Raw genomic sequence first — 19,711 nt, 5'->3', positions numbered from 1 at the left:
TCATGTTTTCTAGGAGGAAAAAAATGTTTTCCTTTCGCTATTAAGAAAAACCTGATTTGGAAACTAGATAGAGGTGGTGGCCATATACATTGTGAATATAGTAAATACCACTGAATTGTTCACTCTCAAAATGGTTAATTTTGTGTTATGTGAATTTCACTTCAGTTAAATTTTTTTTTAACCTAAAAATCCGACATGAACATTTTCAAAGCTTAACAGCTACATTGACATCTGGCTTTTGGGGATAACAGATAAATTGACTCCTTACATAGGTCTCCTTAGGTTGTGTTCCATTGTCTACCTAGGAGCTTTGTAGAGATTAAAACATGCTTACAAGCATAATTTTAGAAGGTTTTTCAAAATGTTATTCATTTTGGGAAAACAAAGAGCAAGATCTATTCCAAGGGGTGGCAAGTGAAATTGATATTTTTCTCTAGTAAAGAAAGTGAAAGGAGGCTGGGTGCAGTGGTTCACGCCTGTAATCCCAGCACTTTGGGAGGCTGAGGCAAGAGGATCACTTGAGCCCAGGAGTTAGAGAACAGCCTGGGCAACATGGCAAAAACCCCATCTCTACAAAAATTAGCTGGGCGTGGTGGCACACGTCTGTAGTCCTAGCTACTCAGGAGGTTGAGGTGGGAGGATTGCTTGAGACTGGGAGGTTGAGGCTGCAGTGCCATAATTACACCACTGCACACCAGCCTGGGTGACAGAGTAAGACCCTGTCTCTCAAAAAAAGAAAGAAAAAAAAAGAAGGTGAAAGGAATTAATACATATTTAATGTATATACCTCCTACCATCAGAATCTGTTCATTGGAACAACATAATTCTTGATGCACACAAGACCTTTTGACACTTTAATCATTCAATCTTTAACAGAAGAAAGGGAAATTCTGATGGGATGGTGGCACAGTTCCTATAAATTTATATAAATGTATATTGCTAATATCGTATATGAAAAACTTTTTTTTTTTTTTGAGACAGAGTCTCACTCTGTCGCCAGGCTAGAGTGCAGTGGCGCAATCTCAGCTCACTGCAACCTCCACCTCCTGGGTTCGAGCGATTCTCCTGCCTCAGCCTCCCAAGTAGCTGGGACTACAGGCGTGCCACCAGGCCCAGCTAATTTTTGTACTTTTAGTAGAAGTGGGGTTTCACCATGTTGGCCAGGATGGTCTCAATCTCCTGAACTCGTGATCCGCCCCCCTCAGCCTCCCAAAGTGCTGGGATTACAGGTGTGAGCCACCGTGCCCGGCCAAAACACTGTTTTTCAAAAAGGTTTACTGGCATCTTATCTAAAATGTGTTATTTTTCAGTTTAGCGTGTCTTAGAGCAGGGTTCCCCAGCCCCCGGGCCATGGACCGCTACCACTCCGTGGCCTGTTAGGAATTGGGCCACACAGCAAGAGCGGGCCAGCAAGCATTATCACATGAGCTCTGCCTCCTGTCAGATCAGCAGAGGCATTAGATTTGCATAGGAGCATGAACACTATTGTGAACTGTGCATGCGAGGGATGTAGGTTGTGTGCTCCTTATGAGAACCTAGGAATCACCCTGATGATCTGAAGTGAAGCAGTTCATCCCAAAACCAACCCCCTCTCCCCATCTGAGGAAAAATTGTCTTCCATTAAACCAGTCCCTGGTGCCAAAGTGGTTGGGGATACCATCATAGAGAGCATGTGTCCCGAAGCCGTAATATCAGGGTTCAAATCCTGGCACTGCCTCTTATTAATTAAACCTGCCATACCTCATTATTCTCATCTGTAAAATGGACAAGATAATAGGGCTATTGTGACTAATATGAATGAATACATGTAAAGATCTTTTAATGTTATCTGGTAGAGAGTGCTAAATAAGTATTATCTGCTCTTTTTTCTTGCCATTTTCTTAAACTGCTATCTATAAAGCACATCTGGAGAACTGTACATCATATATGCAATGTGAAGGCTACTTCATTACCAGGGTATCTTTGTCATGGCTCCAGTGAGCACTGTAGTTGCAACAGTGCCACTGGCTTCCTCTTTCTCATTACATTTGTGGTTGTGGTTAAGTGCAACCTGTTTTTCCTTAGAAACAGAATGGTTTTGCTACCTTCATTTTCTAAAGAATCCTAGACTTCATAATGTTGTGGATTTGTTTGAACAGTAAAAATCAAGAAACTATAAACAGTGTTTATTTTCAACTCTCTGTATTTGGTTTAGACATAATCCCTATTATTTGTACATTTTCCCTGGGAATCAATGAAAAGACTGGGAATGAATCTGAGCTGTAAACCTGCGATTGGAAGATGTAATTAGTCAGTCAGTGGCCACAAAGAGTATTCAATTTTTTTTAAAGCTATTTTTCCTTACCAGTATTGTGTGGCTGCAAGTGATAAATGATGAGAATTCTCTCTTGCAATTATTATTTTAATTTCCTGCTTAATTTCCTGCAAGATGAAGTTCTGTGTTTACATGTTATGATTTTCATTACTAAGCCATCTTTTAAATTTTACTTTACAGATCAACAATACAAATTCCAAAGGTTGTAAACTTGCTGATGGTGGTGGTAAGCCATGGCAGATGATAAAGTTGCTATCTTAACGGATGATGAAGAGGAACAGAAGAGAAAGTATGTGCTTGCAGATCCCTTTAATGGTATTTCCAGGGAACCAGAACCACCTTCGAATGAAACACCTTCCTCCACAGAAACATCTGCTATTCCTGAGGAGGAAATAGACTGGATAGAGAAACATTGTGTTAAGATAAACAATGATCTTCTAATTTCCAAGGTCTTTTATTTTTTCTTTTACTCTGCCTATGGCTCTCTCTATCCCCTTTTGCCTGTGTATTACAAACAGCTGGGAATGTCTCCAAGTCAGAGTGGACTACTAGTAGGTATTCGTTACTTCATTGAATTCTGCAGTGCCCCCTTTTGGGGTGTAGTTGCAGACCGCTTTAAAAAAGGCAAAATTGTCCTCCTCTTTTCTCTTTTGTGTTGGGTTTTATTCAACCTGGGCATTGGATTTGTCAAACCTGCTACCTTGAGATGTGTACCAAAGATTCCCCCAACAGCTCACCCCACCAATGCAAGTCACCAGTTAACTATCCTGCCAACAAATTCTTCCTTTACCTCTTTCCTCACCATATCACCAAAAATGCGTGAGAAAAGAACCCCGTTTTTGGAAACAGGGCTCAATGTCTCAGACACTGTTACTTTGCCAACAGCTCCAAACATGAACAGTGAACCCACTCTACAGCCCCAGACAGATGAAATTACTAACCATATGATGGACTTGACTTTGAACTCAAGCACAGCAACCCCTGTCTCCCCAGGAAGTGTAACCAAGGAGACAACCACTGTTATTGTCACCACCACCAAATCTTTACCTTCTGACCAAGTCATGCTTGTTTATGATCAACAAGAAGTTGAAGCTATATTCTTGGTGATCTTGGTAGTTGTCATAATAGGAGAATTTTTCAGTGCCTCTTCTGTCACAATCGTAGACACAGTCACACTCCAGTATCTGGGAAAACACAGAGATCGCTATGGGTTGCAGCGCATGTGGGGCTCCCTGGGCTGGGGCCTGGCGATGCTGTCTGTGGGCATTGGAATCGACTACACCCACATTGAAGTGCTCATCGATGGAAAGGGGTGTAAGCCCCCCGAGTACAGGAATTACCAGATCGTCTTCATTGTCTTCGGCGTTCTCATGACCATGGCCTTGATCGTTGCCACTCAGTTCCGGTTCCGCTATAACCATTTCAAAAACAATGATTCTAAAGGGAAAGAGGTGGAGATCCCGCAGGTGGAAAGGAACAACTCCACAGAGTCCTCTGAGGAGACACCAACCACCATAAGCCACTCGCAGGCCTTCAACTTTTGGGACTTAATCAAGCTGCTCTGCAGCGTGCAGTATGGCTCAGTGCTGTTTGTGGCTTGGTTCATGGGTTTTGGATACGGCTTCGTGTTCACCTTTCTCTACTGGCATTTGGAAGACCTCAATGGAACTACAACCCTCTTTGGGGTCTGTTCAGTCCTGAGTCATGTGTCTGAGCTGACAGCATATTTTTTTAGTCACAAGCTTATTGAATTGATTGGCCACATCAGGTAAGAACATGCTTACAATTGCTGCCCCTCAGCAATTGAACTTTATCTTTTTATAGTTTATAGCTCCTTCTACTACAATTTTAAGGTATTATAATTTGAGTTGAGGATAAGGTTGGAGTGGAAATGGGGATTTCTGTTTCTCTTCCTCCTTAAAATAGAAACAAAGGAAAGGAGGTCATGAACCTGGTTAGATTCTCTCAAATAAACAAAGAATGGCTTCCTCTGCTCTCCCACCCCACAGAAAAGACCTACAGGCTACCTAGCTGTGTGCTAAGAGACTCTCACAGTACATGTTTTCAGGTATAGGAACACTAGCTTAGTGAACATATTATTCCATGGAGGGTCTACCTGTCCTAGGCATTTATGAAACAGAGCTTAAGTAGATAAAGTGGACTTTTTAAAAGCCTTTATTCTCAGCCACTTGCTGACATAGATAAAGCCTGAATATATGGCATCTAAAGATGTCCATTATATCTAATAAGACTGTGATGTAACCCATTGTAATCCCTAATTCCATGATATTACATGGATGAGGTTCTTAAGTTTTTTTTGGGGGTTATTACGTGACTCCCTGCATTTCTGTCCACCATGAAGACATATGATATTTGAAAATCTTTCTTCCACCTAAAATTTCCCATGTAATTCTTTTAGTTATAAAAAAATCTATAGGCTGGGCACAGTGGCTCACACCTGTTAATCCCAGCACTTTGGGAGGCCAAGGCAGGTGGATCACCTGAGGTCAGGAGTTCGAAACCAGCGTGGCCAACATGGTGAAACCCCATCTCTACTAAAAATACAAAAGTTAGCCAGGCATGGTGGCATGCACCCGTAGTCCCACCTACTCGGGAGGCTGAGGCACAAGAATCACTTGAACCCAAGAGGCAGAGATTGCAGTGAATCAAGATCGCACAACTGCACACCAGCCTGGGCAACAGAGTGAGACTCCATCTAAAAAAAGAAAACACCCTATAAGTGCCTAGTGTTTCTTGTTGTGTACTATTTCTTCTCACCATTAATGTGCACCTTGCTCTTTAGAGATCTTTCTGCTCTGTTGGCTCTAAATGTGGAGCCAGCTCCACTTAAGCATTCTTGCCTTACAGAAAAGTATGCCATGTCTGTTCCTAAAATGTGAAGTTGCTATAACTAAAAGCAATCATATGTGTTTGTGTGTATTTAAATCTACTGTTTCTATAAGAAATTAAAGAGAAGAAAGAGACAATGACAAGATTTGACAATCCTTTATTTCCTTTCTATTAACTGAAGAAAATATTTTCTAATTTAAAGTTTCAGCCTCGAATCAACCATTTCTTTAAGCAATTGTGAGTATTTTTTCTCGTTGGTTTGGTTTTGCCTGGGGAGGTGGTGTTCTGTTCCTTCCCTTTCTCAGATCTTCGATCCCTTTGTTGTCACTAACAAAGTCAGGCGCTGTGTGGATATTTCCTGGACCCACAGAACCCCTGAGGAACATTTTTTAAGACCATTCCGAAAGAGAGCCCACATAATATTAAGGACTCGGAATGCCCTTTAAGTTTGTCCACACCATGTTTAGATTATCTGAGCTGTTTGAATTGACCGAGATGAATCAGATGCCTCCCTTCAGCTTGGGCAGATGAGCAAATCTCACTGCAGTTAATAATGTCTTTAAAATCACTGTTATTCATTCCCAGAAAGGTACCCAGTTAGGTCTTACCAATGAGTGGAGTTCTTAGACATCATTATTTAATAAGTCAACAGCATGAGTTGAACACTGACTCAGTACAGAGTATGTGTTTAGGTTCTATTTTCTTTTTTTTCACATTTTATTTGTTTTTTTTTTAAATTATACTTTAAGTTTTAGGGTACCTGTGCACAACATGCAGATTTGTTATATGTGTATAGGTTCTATTTTCAAAGGAATCGTTAGGTTCTTTCCACATGCTAAGAAAAGATGGTTCTCTTCTACCTTTGCCTTTTGTCTGAGACATATGCAGCATTTTCATGACAAAATCCTAGTGGGTTTACTACTCCTTTGGTAAGCTTAGACTTGTATGTTTCTTTCCTGTGTAGTATTAGTTACTTATTATTTCAAAACCTACAGTTCACTTAACCTTAATTTTCTGGTTTTTACGGACAAAAAGCATCTTCCATTTCTTGTTTAATAATGTGATGGAAGATATGGCTGTTATCGTCATATTGCTCCCAAGAGTCTGTGGGAATTCCATCAGTATGTGGTCATTTACCTCTTTTGAATTTTAATTCTGTCCATTAAAATGTATTAATTATTTCAGGTGCTTTTAAAAGAGTCTGATAGCTAAAGTGAGACCATGTCCACATACTTAGGTAGAATGGATCTGTTCCTTTTGGTGATAATTTTGGGAGCTCAGTCAGGTGGTATTGGTTGTGATTTGGGGATTTAAACTTTCCACTGGAAGAATACCATTCACTAAGTAGTTGGTGAAGAGAAATGATCTCTGAATTATGAGCCTTGATGTGTTGCTTGTAGGATCACAGAAGTAGATCTGCCCATGGCCTTTATGCATGCATATATATTATTTCAGTACTTTGTGTTTGTCCTATTGGAAGTTTGTTTTTAGGAGTTGGCACTATCATATATTTGTGGATATTCACAAATTCTTCATCTAGAGCAATAATAAGAAAGATTCATACCAGAAAATAGTTTTTTAAAAATAGCATGTCCAGTTTTGAACTCAGTATTTTAACAGTTTCACAATATACAACCAGTTTTTCAGGGACTGACCTGTCAGTCTAAACACACACACATAGAGTATCTGATTTCTGATTTTGACCTTGGATTTTGTTCTTCTCTGGAAGGTGACTTTCTCAGGCAAATAGGATAATAATGCTAAATATTTCCACTTTTAAAAATAAATTTCTTTTGATTCAAAATCATAATCATTTACAGCAAGTATATTTTTAGGCTATAAATGATTAACAGGATATAAATGTATCTTAAGGTATCTTCACATTGCTTAACATTTTAGCAGCCATAAATAGGATTATAATCAAAATACATTGCAGTAAATCATTTGTAAATTTGTAAATCATTACTTTCCAATGTTAGGCCATCCCCTATGTTATTTGATTTAAATTTATTTACATTTTAAGGGACACAGAAAAATCTATTCAATCAATCTGTGACTTTGCCCTGAAATTCTTACACTCAAGGTCTGTTTTGCCATGCAAATATTATCCGAGGGGGTACCATTACCTATTATTAGCCATCAATTACTACTTAATATTAGCTAAATATACAAATGAACTAGCCAGTCAGTTTGGGAAAGAAGAAAATACCTGATGCAGCTAGTAAGAGGAGGAACACCAGGGTTTCCTGATGGGATACTGCAGGATGAACCAGAACAGACAGCAAGATGCTGGGCTTCAGCACAGCCAAGGACACATGGGAGGTAGCACATGATAGTCTGGCTGGAGGAATAGCAGTAAGTATTATAAGAGGGAATAAACTCTGCAGCTGGGTGTTCAATGTGAGCTGGCCACTGAAGGGTTTAAGGAAGATCATGCCTACTTTCTTTTCTTCTTCTTCTCATCATCTTATTTCCACCCATCTCTTTGTGCCATCTTTGCTGATCTTAGGCCCACAGACTCTCAGATCCTCTCCTTGCCCCGTATGAAAGGGTGCTGATTTCTGTAGGCTGTGTTTTTCAAGGTCTGTTCTCGTGTCTTCCACCTGGGTTCGGCTAATGTATTGGTTCTCAACTCACCAAGAGAGCTTTTAAAGCTCCTAATGCCCAGGTTGCACCCAGACCAATTACATCAGTCTTTCTAGGGGTGTACCGAGGCATTCAACGTTTTTACAGCTTCCTAGTTGATTCTAGTTTGTGCAGCCAAGGTTGAGAACCACCAGTCTAATGAGAGGCATAGGTAAGGGGAGGATTACAGGAAAAGAGGCGGCGGGGGGAAGCAGGGCATTTATTTCTCTCTTTCCAGCTCATGCAGCGTGTTTGTGTAAGATTTGGAGATGGTTCCCTCTAGTCCTCTCTCTCGCCTCTTGTAGTTTACTTACGTACATGTGCTGGTCAGTACTCAGCTGAAGACTCTAGGGGAAGCTACAGATCTCTACAGCCCTCTCTCTTTATAGCTTTCTCCACTTGGGTACTCTGTCCTGCTTCCCAGACTCTCAGCCTTGTCTCCTCAGCTCTAGAGACCTCCGTGAGCTGCTGCGTCTCACCTATGCTCCACCCATTGTGGGTGGCCTTGAGCTCCAACAACATTCTCTCCTCTCTTTATTCTGCTGCCCAAGGCCGTGGAGAGGCTGCCTGTGGTTCTCACAGTGGTCTGGCTTCCCAGCTCTTCTGTCACCTACCTAACCAAGTCCCTGAATTAAGTCAGATTGGTGCCTGCCTCTGATGAGATCCTGACTCATACACCACTCTTCACTACTTACGAAGACTCCTGATAGCAATTGGTACTGTGAAGAAACAATACAAATAGAATAACTCAATTATTGATTAAAAAGCAAAAAGATGGTGGACCTTAAATAACTTTTTCCCCATTCTGATTCCTTAAGGGAGGATTAATTCTTTTTTAAAAATGGTTTTTACCACAATAAAAATGTTTTAAAAGATGACTTAATTCTCATAGTAAATTTGGAATTGTGAATTCTACATGCTCTAGAGGACCAAGTATTACTCTATATTACTTAAAAACAAAAATCCTAGACATTTGTTCAATTTAGTTGAACAGTTATTTAGGCCCGAAGAACCTCAGATTAGTAAGATGCAGGGGCTGAATACTAAAAGGAAGCGTGTTGGAAAAAACAGGAGAGATTGAGGCCAGATAGATGCTGGGATCAGTAACCTGAATTTCATCTGGAGGCAGTAGGGAGCCATAGCAAGGTTCAAAGCAGGGAGGGCCATAGATTTTCATATGTTCCTCCCTGCTTTGAACCTTGCTATGGAGGGTAACTTTGAAGCCAGGAGCCCACTGAGAAGGTTCTTAAAATAGTCCAAGGAAGAGACGGTACAGGCCTGAACTGCAGCAGTAGCAACAGAAATTGAGGGAAGGGATAGATCTGGGAGGTAAAATTGACAGAATTATTTGGATGTGGAAGTGAGATAGAGACCCCCACATTTCCATCTTGGTATGGTAATTCCAAAAATCTAACAGGAAATTCAGAAAGGAGATGTAGAATGGGGTGGGGGTGTGATTGTTTGGTTTGAAATTGAAACATCTAGATGGGGATGTCTAGCAGACAGTTGACTATTTTAAGTCTGAAGCTTATGGGAGAGGTTAGGACAGGGGATGCAGATTTGCAGCAGTGAAAATCAGGAATGTGGGTAAGATCAACAAGGAAATCTTGTGGTCTAAGAAGAGAAATGGGCTGAGGAAAATCAATTGTAATTGTCTCTAAGATAGTATTTCAAGTTTCTGATTTATTGAAATGTTGTTCTGTGCTTTATTGCTTAAAGTAAGTATCCTTATATTTGAGAATATTTTGTGTTACATGGAATTGTGTCATTACGGTATTACTGTAACCTGTTTCTATATATTGCTTCAGCAGCAACGGCCTTTCTGAGCACCCCCCAATATCATCACCTGAGCCAGGCACCCTCTGTGGGTGTTCCTAGGTGGGCCTAAGACATAAGCAAGGGAGAGAAAAAATAAAAGGAACAGGACTTTAAGGATTGCATGGTGGTTACGAGCAGAGGCTGAGTCAGATTGCCTGGCTCTGCAACTTGGAACTATATGGCCTTGGACAAGTTACAGAACTTTTTGCATCTCTGTATTGTTATCTATAAATAGGGATATTATTAGTACCTGATTCTTAGGGTTTTTTATGAAGACTAGATGAGATAAAACATGGCAATTGCTTCAACAATGACCAGCATATATTAGGAGTTCAGCTTATTTTACTTTTTTTCTGTCAGTCTGATATATTATGCTGTTTATAACTACAAGACCCATTGAATCTGATAAAAATACAAGTTGACAGTACAATATCAGAAGTGTACAGATGATTAAACCTGCAAAGTCAAGATGTTTGTGATTTTCAAAATAACTAACATTCCCCTTTAAACATATCTTAGTCAAATTGAAATTTTTCTCCCCAAATTTGTGATGACCATAGATTTTCAAATGAAATGGAGTTATATCAAATTGGAAGTGTACTCCTGATACAGCCTTTATATAATAGAATCTTTTGTTCTTATAAACAAAGGTTGTCTTCTTAAAGATTAGTCTAGTCTGGGTGTGGCTCACACCTATAATCCCAGCACTTTGGGAGGAGGATGTCTTGAGCCCAGGAGTTCGAGATCAGCCTGGGCAACATGGTGAGACCTTGTCTCTACAAAAAATAACATTAGCTGGGCATGGTGTCACACGCCTGTAGTCCCAGCTACTTGGGAGGCTGAGGTGGGAGGATCTGTTGAGCCCAAAAGGAAGTCAAGGCTGCAGTGAGCTGTGATCACACCACTGCACTCCAGCCTGGGTGACAGAGCAAGACCCTGTTTCAAAAAAGAAAAGGAGAAAAAATGAGTAGTCTAATTAAGTTAATCAGTACTAGAAAATGAAGTACTTTTATACTTTCAATTTTGTAGGATATGTGTAAGAAAAACTGTTGATTTGATGTCATCTGACTAGTTAATGAAATAAAAGGTAATAACTTTTCTTAGCACTGGTGAAATGAGACCTGTTTGGCCTGTGTTTTCTCTGCCAGAGCAGTACAAGTGATTGACTGTGGCTTTAAGCCCAGTGTATGAGTATTCTTGGTCATGGCCCAGTTTTTCACAGAGGTAGGAAGATTCCATGGGGAAGCCTGCCAGCCAACTTATAGGCATTGTAGAATATAGTTTAGCCACAACATCAGTTCTACTGTAATATCAGTGTCAGTTTTTAAAATGTGAAATAAATGAGTGCTCTGTAGCAGTGGAATAGGAGTTTACTCACAAGGTCTGAGGAAGGTGGACTGCAGATGTAAAGTGGCTGTGTGTTCTTTTCTTTTTAGTGTAGGGGAGATTTTATGGTTCCATTGAAGTCATCGTTCTCCACAACTCAGTTTTGTGTTTTTTGTTTGTGTTTTTCGTTTATTATATAAAAACTATGGTAAAGCACAAAAGAAAACAAACATAAAGCCACACTGTAACTCCTGAAATTGGATAATCAGCCCAGCATTTCTACAGGGGTTAGAATTTATATCATCTTGTGTAACTTTATTGTTACAATTTTGAAAGTGATTATTAGGGTGCTAAAACCATCCTCCATTCATTCAAAAACAAGTGTTTCATAAAGATAATGTTTTGTGCCCTATTTTAAATTCCAATTATTTTATACAAAATCATAGTAAAAAGTGACGTTAATCTTTTTCCTTGTTTTTGCACTATGTATCTGGGTAAATTAACTCTAGCATACGGGGTAACAAATTTAGAGCTAGTGTAGTCTAGGCCCCCTATTTTACAGCCCCCCCTGAGGATACAAGCCTGAAGTCTTGCACCCTTCAGAGGAGGCCTTGGTGTTAAGTGAGGCCCTTTGAGTTGAACTGGCCTGGCTTCCATCCTGCTTGTGCTCCTTATTTAACTGGACAATCTTGGGCCTGCTGTGTGAGCTGAGTCTCAGTTTTATTCATCTGTAAATCTGGGGATACTTATCTCATATTAAAGAGAATTACAGGAGAACTGATGCAAAGCACTTAGAATGGAGTCAGGCAGATAGCAAAGATGCAAGAAGCAGTTGGAGATGCTGTCATTGTTAACTATCAGTGGTGGGGGGATTTGATGGCATTTGAGTGTTAGTTCCATTTAACTCATCAGAGTATTTAAGAAAATGTAGAATCTAGCTCCTTCACATGCTAAAAGTAGGACTTAAATATGTTCTGTCTCCTTTTCCAGAGTACCTCTCTTTTTAAAAAGCCCCAATCACAAAACAAAACAAAACAAAACAAAACAAAACACCGACTATACCCTGTTTAAAGAATATAAATTTTTTTTTCTGACTCTGCCAGCCTTTCTCAGCGAGGGCTCCTCAGAAACACAAAACATACAGGATGACTTGAGTGACCATTTCTTCAATTCTCCCAAGGATGGCATATAACTACTACCATTCGGATGCATAAAAGACAGAATAATTTATTTCATATGATGGGGACTTTAGAACATAAGGTCTTATTCCTCTTCTGGTACCTTGGTTTAAAAATTTCATTTGCAGAGTCAGTTGGAATTTTTTTAAAAAGTTAAATACTTCTCTTTTCATTAGAATACTTACTTTGAAATCAGATTCATAACATGGTAATATGGAAAGAATAATGCTTCCCGTAATTGACTAATGGACAAAAAGAAGGTCATTTTTTTTCCTTTATCTTTAAGCTCTAAGGATTACAGAGCTGAGATTTAAAAACAGTTTTGTTTTTTATCGGGATAGGTGATTTGCCAAAGGAGATATAGCCTGTATTAAACTCTGGTACGAGGGAAAAAAAATACATTATCCTGCCTCCTCCTTGATCAATCAAAGGGCATGAATTTTAATATTTAAAAAAGTCTTTGTGAATTAAGCTTTAAAAATCCTACCCAAACAATAGCACTCTCCAAAAGTGAATGATTTTGCCACTGTCAAATGATCTTCAGGATTCTCCCGTCTTGTGATGAGGTTTAGTTTCCTGAGACCAAAATGACATTCAGCCTTGTTGAACTTTATCTGAGTTTTAATAATCACAGAATTATTACAAACTCTGAAAGAGTTTGAGATTATAAGAGTATACTGTTTTAGCAACATAAAAGCCAGGTGGATGGACGCAGGGTGTATCCAAGGCTGCACTGCTTGGGAATTTCCCCCAGATCTCTTTCTTGACTGCCTGCCAGAGTGTTCTGTCCAACAGAAAGGCACAGGCACTTTACTCTGCTAAATCCTATAGTTCCAACTGCTACAGCTCCCTAGCTTTTTGACAAACCCAACTGAAAAGTAGTTTAAACTGGGAGAGCTATGTGTTAGCAGTAAAATCTGCCTAATAACTCACTGGGATCTGAGTTGGAAAAAAATTATCTGGCAATGTCATGAAGTTTTTAAAATATGGGGGATCAGGGAGAGGGAGGAACTAGGAAGGCATATTCATTTATAAAGAAGCTAATGAAACATGGACTATGAACTAGAAATTCCAAGTTGGCCAGAGATAGGGAATCTACAGTAGCTAGACATTTATGGATGTTCGTTCTGGGTCTGCTCAACTCAAAACTACGTACTGGTGGGAATACAAGAGATGAATACTCGGTTCTGGTCTCCTTGGCATTTATATCCTGGCTTTAAAGCTGGGATTAAATGTCAACCACCTTCAGAGCCATTGAAGACTATACTGATTCTATTTTAGAACAGGCCAAATTTCAGGGGTGAGGGACTTAGGGATTCTGAGGATCTCTCCCAGTGCACTGCTCTGAAAATATGGTAGGCCTGGGCCAGCTGCTGGGACAGGTCACAAGCCATCACCACAAACATTTATCCAGAGAGTTCATGTTTAGCACAATCCTAAATGTTTCAGAGAAAACTAACATATGCAGTCTCTCTCTGATTCATAGGCTCAGTAAAAAAAATAACTTGAAAGGATGTCTTGACACACAAAATATAAAAATATTAGTGCACTCAAGGTGTCTGCCATGGAATTATTTTAACACAATGAGTATTAGAGAATGGAGCTAATTAGAGCTTTTCTAATCAGAGAACACAAAGTTAGTGATTTCGATTTTGTTTTGTTTTGCTTTCAGCCAAAAGGACAGTTGGCAATGTTCTGTTAGACATGAGTGATTGAGCGAGACTGTGAGGATAGGTCAGTGTGAGTCCATCACCAGTGGATTTCATTTTTCATTTTGTGCCAACTAGAGAGCTTTGGATTTGTTAAAATATGAGCATTTACGGATTATTCCTGTATTGCTAAGTCCTCTGCTAATATATGGAGGACACATAGGCCCTATCTTATACATATAGTCTGTGTCATAGCACATATGAAAAAATGACCTACCTGGTGATATAAAGAAGCCACATTAAAAAATAAATTGCTTATATACTTCTTAGTGCCACGTTTTAGGCATTATAAGCTACTATCTTCATAATAGCTGGCATATGAAAATTATAATTGCAGCTATTATTTATATGTGGGTAGATTTCTATTTTCCTATTCCTTTCACATTTTACCTCCAAAGACATTGATACCCATTTTTGGAGGAAAAGCCCCTTGGAGCTATTTCAAATATAGGTTCTCATTATCACATTGTAAGCTATGAAGTCTCAAAAATTGAAGAATTTATGATCAGGAATTGAAAGATAATCATTTGGTTTTTATCGTCTCTTGAAAAGAACATCTTTGCAAAGAAATATCTTACCATGTAATATAGCTACAAGGCTGACTTATTAATAACATTACTTATAATTGAGCTATTCATAGTTAAGAAGAAAAGGCCATTGTTGCAAGGTAGTATAAATGGATCCAGGGCTTTTACTGGCATCACATGGTTTTCTTTCTCTTCCACCTTCAGTGGCTGGGTTGATTGAGGTACTTGCTGACTTAAAGAGAGGACAAACACCATATGTACTGTACCTTTTGTGATTGCAGACTGCCCTTAGACTGCCACCATCTAACAGGCTGAGGTGATGGTCAAAGTGTGTGGCAGACGAGTAAATATGGTTCCTGCAAATTCCATTACCTAGACAACCACTGTGGAGACCAATTTAGCAGTCTATGCTCAGCCTCAAGCTAGATACTCCTTATGGCCTAAAAATTACATTTTTTAGGTAAATACCTCCCTGGAGAAACTCATACACACGCAGAAAGATGTGTACAAGGATGCTTAGTTGCTGACTTGTGGCTTTCTTACAGTGAAAAAGAGAAGCAGTCTAAATGGCTATCAATTGAGGAATGGATACATTCAATGTGGTATAGTCATAAGGTGAAATGTTAATGCAGGGGTTAAAAGAAATAGACATGGATGAAACTGGAAATCATCATTCTCAGTAAACTGTTGCAAGGACAAAAAACCAAACACCACATGTTCTCACTCATAGGTGGGAATTGAACAATGAGAACACATGGACACAGGAAGGGGAACATCACACTCTGGGGACTGTTGTGGGGTTGGGGGAGGGGGGAGGGACAGCATTAGGAGATATAGCTAATGCTAAATGACGAGTTAATGGGTGCAGCACACCAACATGGCACATGTATACATATGTAACAAACCTGCACATTGTGCACATGTACCCTAAAACTTAAAGTATTATAATAATAAAATAAAATAAAAAGAAATAGACTAGATCAATATGCCAACATGGAAAGCTGTCAACACTATGATGTTGACAGGGGAAAAAAGCAGGTTTCAAAATAATACACAATTCGGTACAGTTATACAAATGTTAACAATAAATTTTAAAAGTTTAGCATATTTTTATGGATTTACATATATATAAAGACATTTAAATTTGGAGAGGAATAATACACTCTAAATTCACAGTTGCCCTAGCTTTCTGGACAGGACAAAAAGAGAAAGGGACTTGGATGGGGAACAAAGGGGATCTCTACATTATCTGTAATATTTTTTTCTTTAAGGAAATAATGGCAAAATATTCATAATTTTCCATTATTGGTGCTAGACAGTCTCTACCTTTTTTTGGCATTTTCTACTGGGAAATAGTTTGAAGCCCATGTCTCCTTACAGTGGATCAACATAATCCTCCTCCTGTAGAAGAGCCAAATGTGTGTATGTGTATATGCATATGCGTGTGTGTGCATAGTTATAGCTGTATATGTTTTAAAGAAACATTTATCCAAATATCTCAGGTAAACATTGAGATTTTGTGTCCCTAATATGCATATTGTCTGTCTATATTTTGCCCTAAATGGCATAAATGATTACAAGTCTACTTTATATAACAACCATGGCTTCAGGTCTTATTTTCTTCTCTTTAAAATGAGATCAGGTGCAAATGCGTAGTATGTTGTTAAGAATTAGCCAGGCGCAGTGGTTCCTGCCTGTAATCCCAGCACTTTGGCAGGCTGAGGCAGGTGGATCACCTGAGGTCAGGAGTTCAAGACCAGCCTGGTCAACATGGTGAAACCCCGTCTCTACTAAAAATACAAAAATTAGCTGGGCATGGTGGCAGGCACTTGTAGTCCCAGCTACTTGGGAGGCTGAGGCAGGAGAATCACTTGAACCCGGGAGATGGAGGTTGCAGTGAGCCGAGATGGCACCACTGCACACCCGCCTAGGTGACAGAGCAAGACTTCGTCTCAAAAAAAAAAATTAATATCAAACTGTGTCCAACAACTTTGATTTGAATAGTAATTATAACACTTCTTTATAGAAAAAGAAATCAAGATACCAAAAAGCCAAGTGATGTCCCAAAGCTCATAAAGTTTATTACTGGCAGTAAGTGCAAGTATGAGTGTTTGTACCAGCTGTTTATCTTGAGTAGTAGAGCGTCAGTTTACTGCCTTTTTATTGTACAAGTCAAAAGTCTTAACTAATTTGGCTAATTATATTTCTACATATACATGGAAATATTTGGCAGACTGCCATTATATAATTTTGAAGGATACTTTGGAAGAGTGGGTAAGAAAATAAATTTTCTCAGAAGCTTACTTCATAGCATACCTCTCCAAAGCCTTTCCACCTTGAAGAAGTAACAATTCCATTCTTATTGCTGAAATACTGAGCAATTCTTACCTTTTTTTCTGCTGAAAACATCTTTAAATAGTAGTCTATAGACAAACAGTAACTTGCTAACTTTTTCTTTTTCTCTTTTTCCTTTTTTTTTTTTTTTTTTTTTTGAGACAGGAGTCTCACTGTATCTCCCAGGTTGGAGTGCAGTGACGCAATCTCAGCTCCATGCCCAGCTAAGTTTTGTATTTTTTGTAGAGACGAGGTTTTGTCATGTTGGCCAGGCTGGTCTTAAACTCCTAAGCTCAAGTGATCTGCCCACCTCAGCCTCCGAAAGTGCTGGGTTTATAGGCAATGAGCCATTGTGCCCAGCCACTGATTATTTCTTTCCTTTAAAAAGTTAACATATAGATTGAAGCTCTGACATTATCGAAAAGAAGAATAAACTTTCAGTTACATTTGTCCAGGTGTACTATATCTTTGGACCATCTCCTACGCATTGTGGTTGCTGAGTACAGTGAGGAATCCTCAGTGATGCAGTGTTGGCCAGTGGTCCTTGGTTATAACCATTGGCCAAGCATTTCATTCCATTGAGGAGAATGACAAGAGAGCAAGTTGGTCTAGGCTTGACTGCAGTCATCATCCTAAGCCCTGGTAGGATCGTTGAGTAGTGTAGTAGTTATCCTGTTTTCTTTTTTCCTTCTGTTTGCCAATTTGCCTATAAAAAGTGTATGTGTGTGTATATGTACATGTGTGCATTTGATCTAGATTCAAATCCCAAACTTAGTCCTGTCTAACGTTGGATAAGTCGGTAATTTTAGCTTTGTTAAGCCTCAGGTTCCTCATTTGTAAAACGGGGCAATAATTATACCTAACTTCATGGCATTGTCCTTAAGATTAAACGAGATAATGCTAGCAAGCACATAGTAAGTCCTCAACTATGAACAGTAGGTATATTGTTACTAATTCATTCCTCCAACAAGTATTTATTAAGCACACACTGGGTGACAGGCACTGTGCTATAATCTAGGGATATATGGAATCTGTAATAAGAAAGACAAAGGTCAGTCCTCATGGGACTAACATTCTATTGGGGTAGACAATGAACAGTAAATAGATGATTTTACTTCTGATAATGATGGGTGATTTAGGGCAAAAGTAAAACAGAGTGAAGGGTCCTAGAGTGACTGAGGAGAAGCAATTGTTTCAGCTCAGTTAGGCTGGGAGACTTTCCCTGAGGAAGTGGCATTTGAGCAGAGTCCTGAATGGAAGCCACCAGTGAAGATCTTGGGGACAAAGAAGACCACACATGTGAATGGCCAGGGAGAGGGTAATAAAAGGACACCACTGCACTGGGCAAGGATCCTGGGAGGCTCGAGCATCATACTAAGAATTGGTATGTTTTTCTAAGGGAAGCTGAGTTTTAGCAGGAGGTGATATAACTGATTTCTGCTTTTATGTTTTTTGAAGGCAATTGCTTGGGCAGGGGATTTCTTATTATTTATCTCACCCTACTTTACAAAGGTCCATTTTTCTTTATTCTTTGTGTTTTAGAGAAATTACAAGCTGTGCTGTTTTTCTGAGTCATCAGCTGATGATTCATGTACTATCTTTGTTGATTTAGTGATTCCTACCAATCCAGATGAAAGTTTTTTTTTTTTTTTTCAGCAACTTCAAAAATGTCAGAATAGGTAAATAATCTAGAAGAAAAGTATAAAACAAAAATAAGTTTAAAAATCTCCAATCACTTGAACCTGGGAAGTGGACGTTGCAGTGAGCCGAGATTGCACCACTGCACTCCAGCCTGAGAGACAGAGCCAGACTCCATCTCAAAAACAACACAGCAACAACAACAAAACTCTAATCTTAACAAAAATTATAATTATGGGATAATATTTTAAAAATAGTAATTATACTACCATTTGATTTCTTATTACATATAAAAGTTACAAAAGCATCATGCTAAATGCTTTTCCTATAAGCCCTATTTAATCTTTTTAACAGTCTTGTGAGTTAGGCATTGTTATGTCCATTTTAGAGCTGAGAATTGTAGAGTGATTAAGTTTCCCATGATGACACAGCCAGTGAATAATGAACATAGGATTTAAACCCTAAAGTCATGTTCTCAGCTGCTACCTTATAGCTTCATAGGCACAGGGTTAGATTAGCAACTATTTTGTTCCTTTATGCAACCCAGTCTCACCTCTTAGTCTTCCTCACTTCTGCTTTGAATGACTAATGCCTAGTATCACTTTTTCAATGGTTTCAACCACCCTCCTATGTCTCTTCCTGGTGAGATCTCCATCCCTCTAAAGTGCCCCCACATCCCCAAATTATTCCTTTTACCCCCGGTGAAACTCTTATTCCTTCAGGGTTAGCTCCTCTTAGCAGTGTTAGGATGAGAGTAATGTGATTAAACTAACTTGTACTGAATATAAGTGGCAAAAACTAATGTTTCTAATGATGACCCCATATCACTTAGGAAGAATTAATTCACAATTAAATATTGTGTTCATTCAATATTTCTTTAAAGAAGACTTCATTAAATGATCAGTGACTGTTCTAGAGTTGCAGTGTTGAATATGACAGATATATCCCTCTGTCATGGAGCTCATGTTCTGTTGGAGGTGGAAGACAGTAAAACAGAAAAGAAAATGTCAGATGCTACAGAAATGTTAGGTTAGGTGCCTATGACATTGGGAGTGGATATCAAATGAATAAAAGCCAGAGTTCGTCTGAGCAGGACCTTGCGTAGCTGGAATGAAGGAGAGGAGTTATATTATGGATTAGGTACCAGATGAGTACTGGTACCATTCACCAAGGAGAAGAACCCAGGAAGAGAGGTGTGGGCTCTGGGTAGGGGAAGAGTATCCTGGAGTTTGGAACTTGTGGAATTCCTATGAGATGGGGAAGATGCCCATTGGAAAGTTGCATTGATAAGCCCAGATCTTAGAGAAAGGATGAAGTTGGAGATGTCTTTCGGAAACATTGGCATGTAGAGAACAGCTGCATCTTCCTCCTCTCTATTCCCCTTTCTTATTT

General features: G+C 39.2%; 1 protein-coding gene across 5 annotated transcripts in view; it reads left to right on the top strand.

The window, feature by feature from the left end:
- Positions 1 to 19,711, top strand: part of MFSD6 (major facilitator superfamily domain containing 6) — a 93,921-nt gene that overhangs the window by 22,362 nt on the left and 51,848 nt on the right. For all 5 annotated transcript variants that reach the window (XR_009213907.1, XR_009213905.1, XM_032755125.2 and 2 more), the window contains exon 2: positions 2,495 to 4,082. Coding sequence is in view for 3 of the 5 variants with exons in the window: in XM_032755125.2 (XP_032611016.1) it covers positions 2,548 to 4,082 (1,535 nt within the window). In the remaining 2 variants the exon portion in view is untranslated. The remainder of the gene's footprint in view (positions 1 to 2,494; positions 4,083 to 19,711) is intronic.

This window comes from Hylobates moloch, unplaced genomic scaffold (assembly GCF_009828535.3).
Source record: "Hylobates moloch isolate HMO894 unplaced genomic scaffold, HMol_V3 SCAFFOLD_1, whole genome shotgun sequence".
Classification (NCBI taxonomy): domain Eukaryota; kingdom Metazoa; phylum Chordata; class Mammalia; order Primates; family Hylobatidae; genus Hylobates; species Hylobates moloch.
The sequence above is the reverse complement of the archived record's forward strand: the minus strand, read 5'-3'. Positions and strand labels throughout refer to the sequence as shown.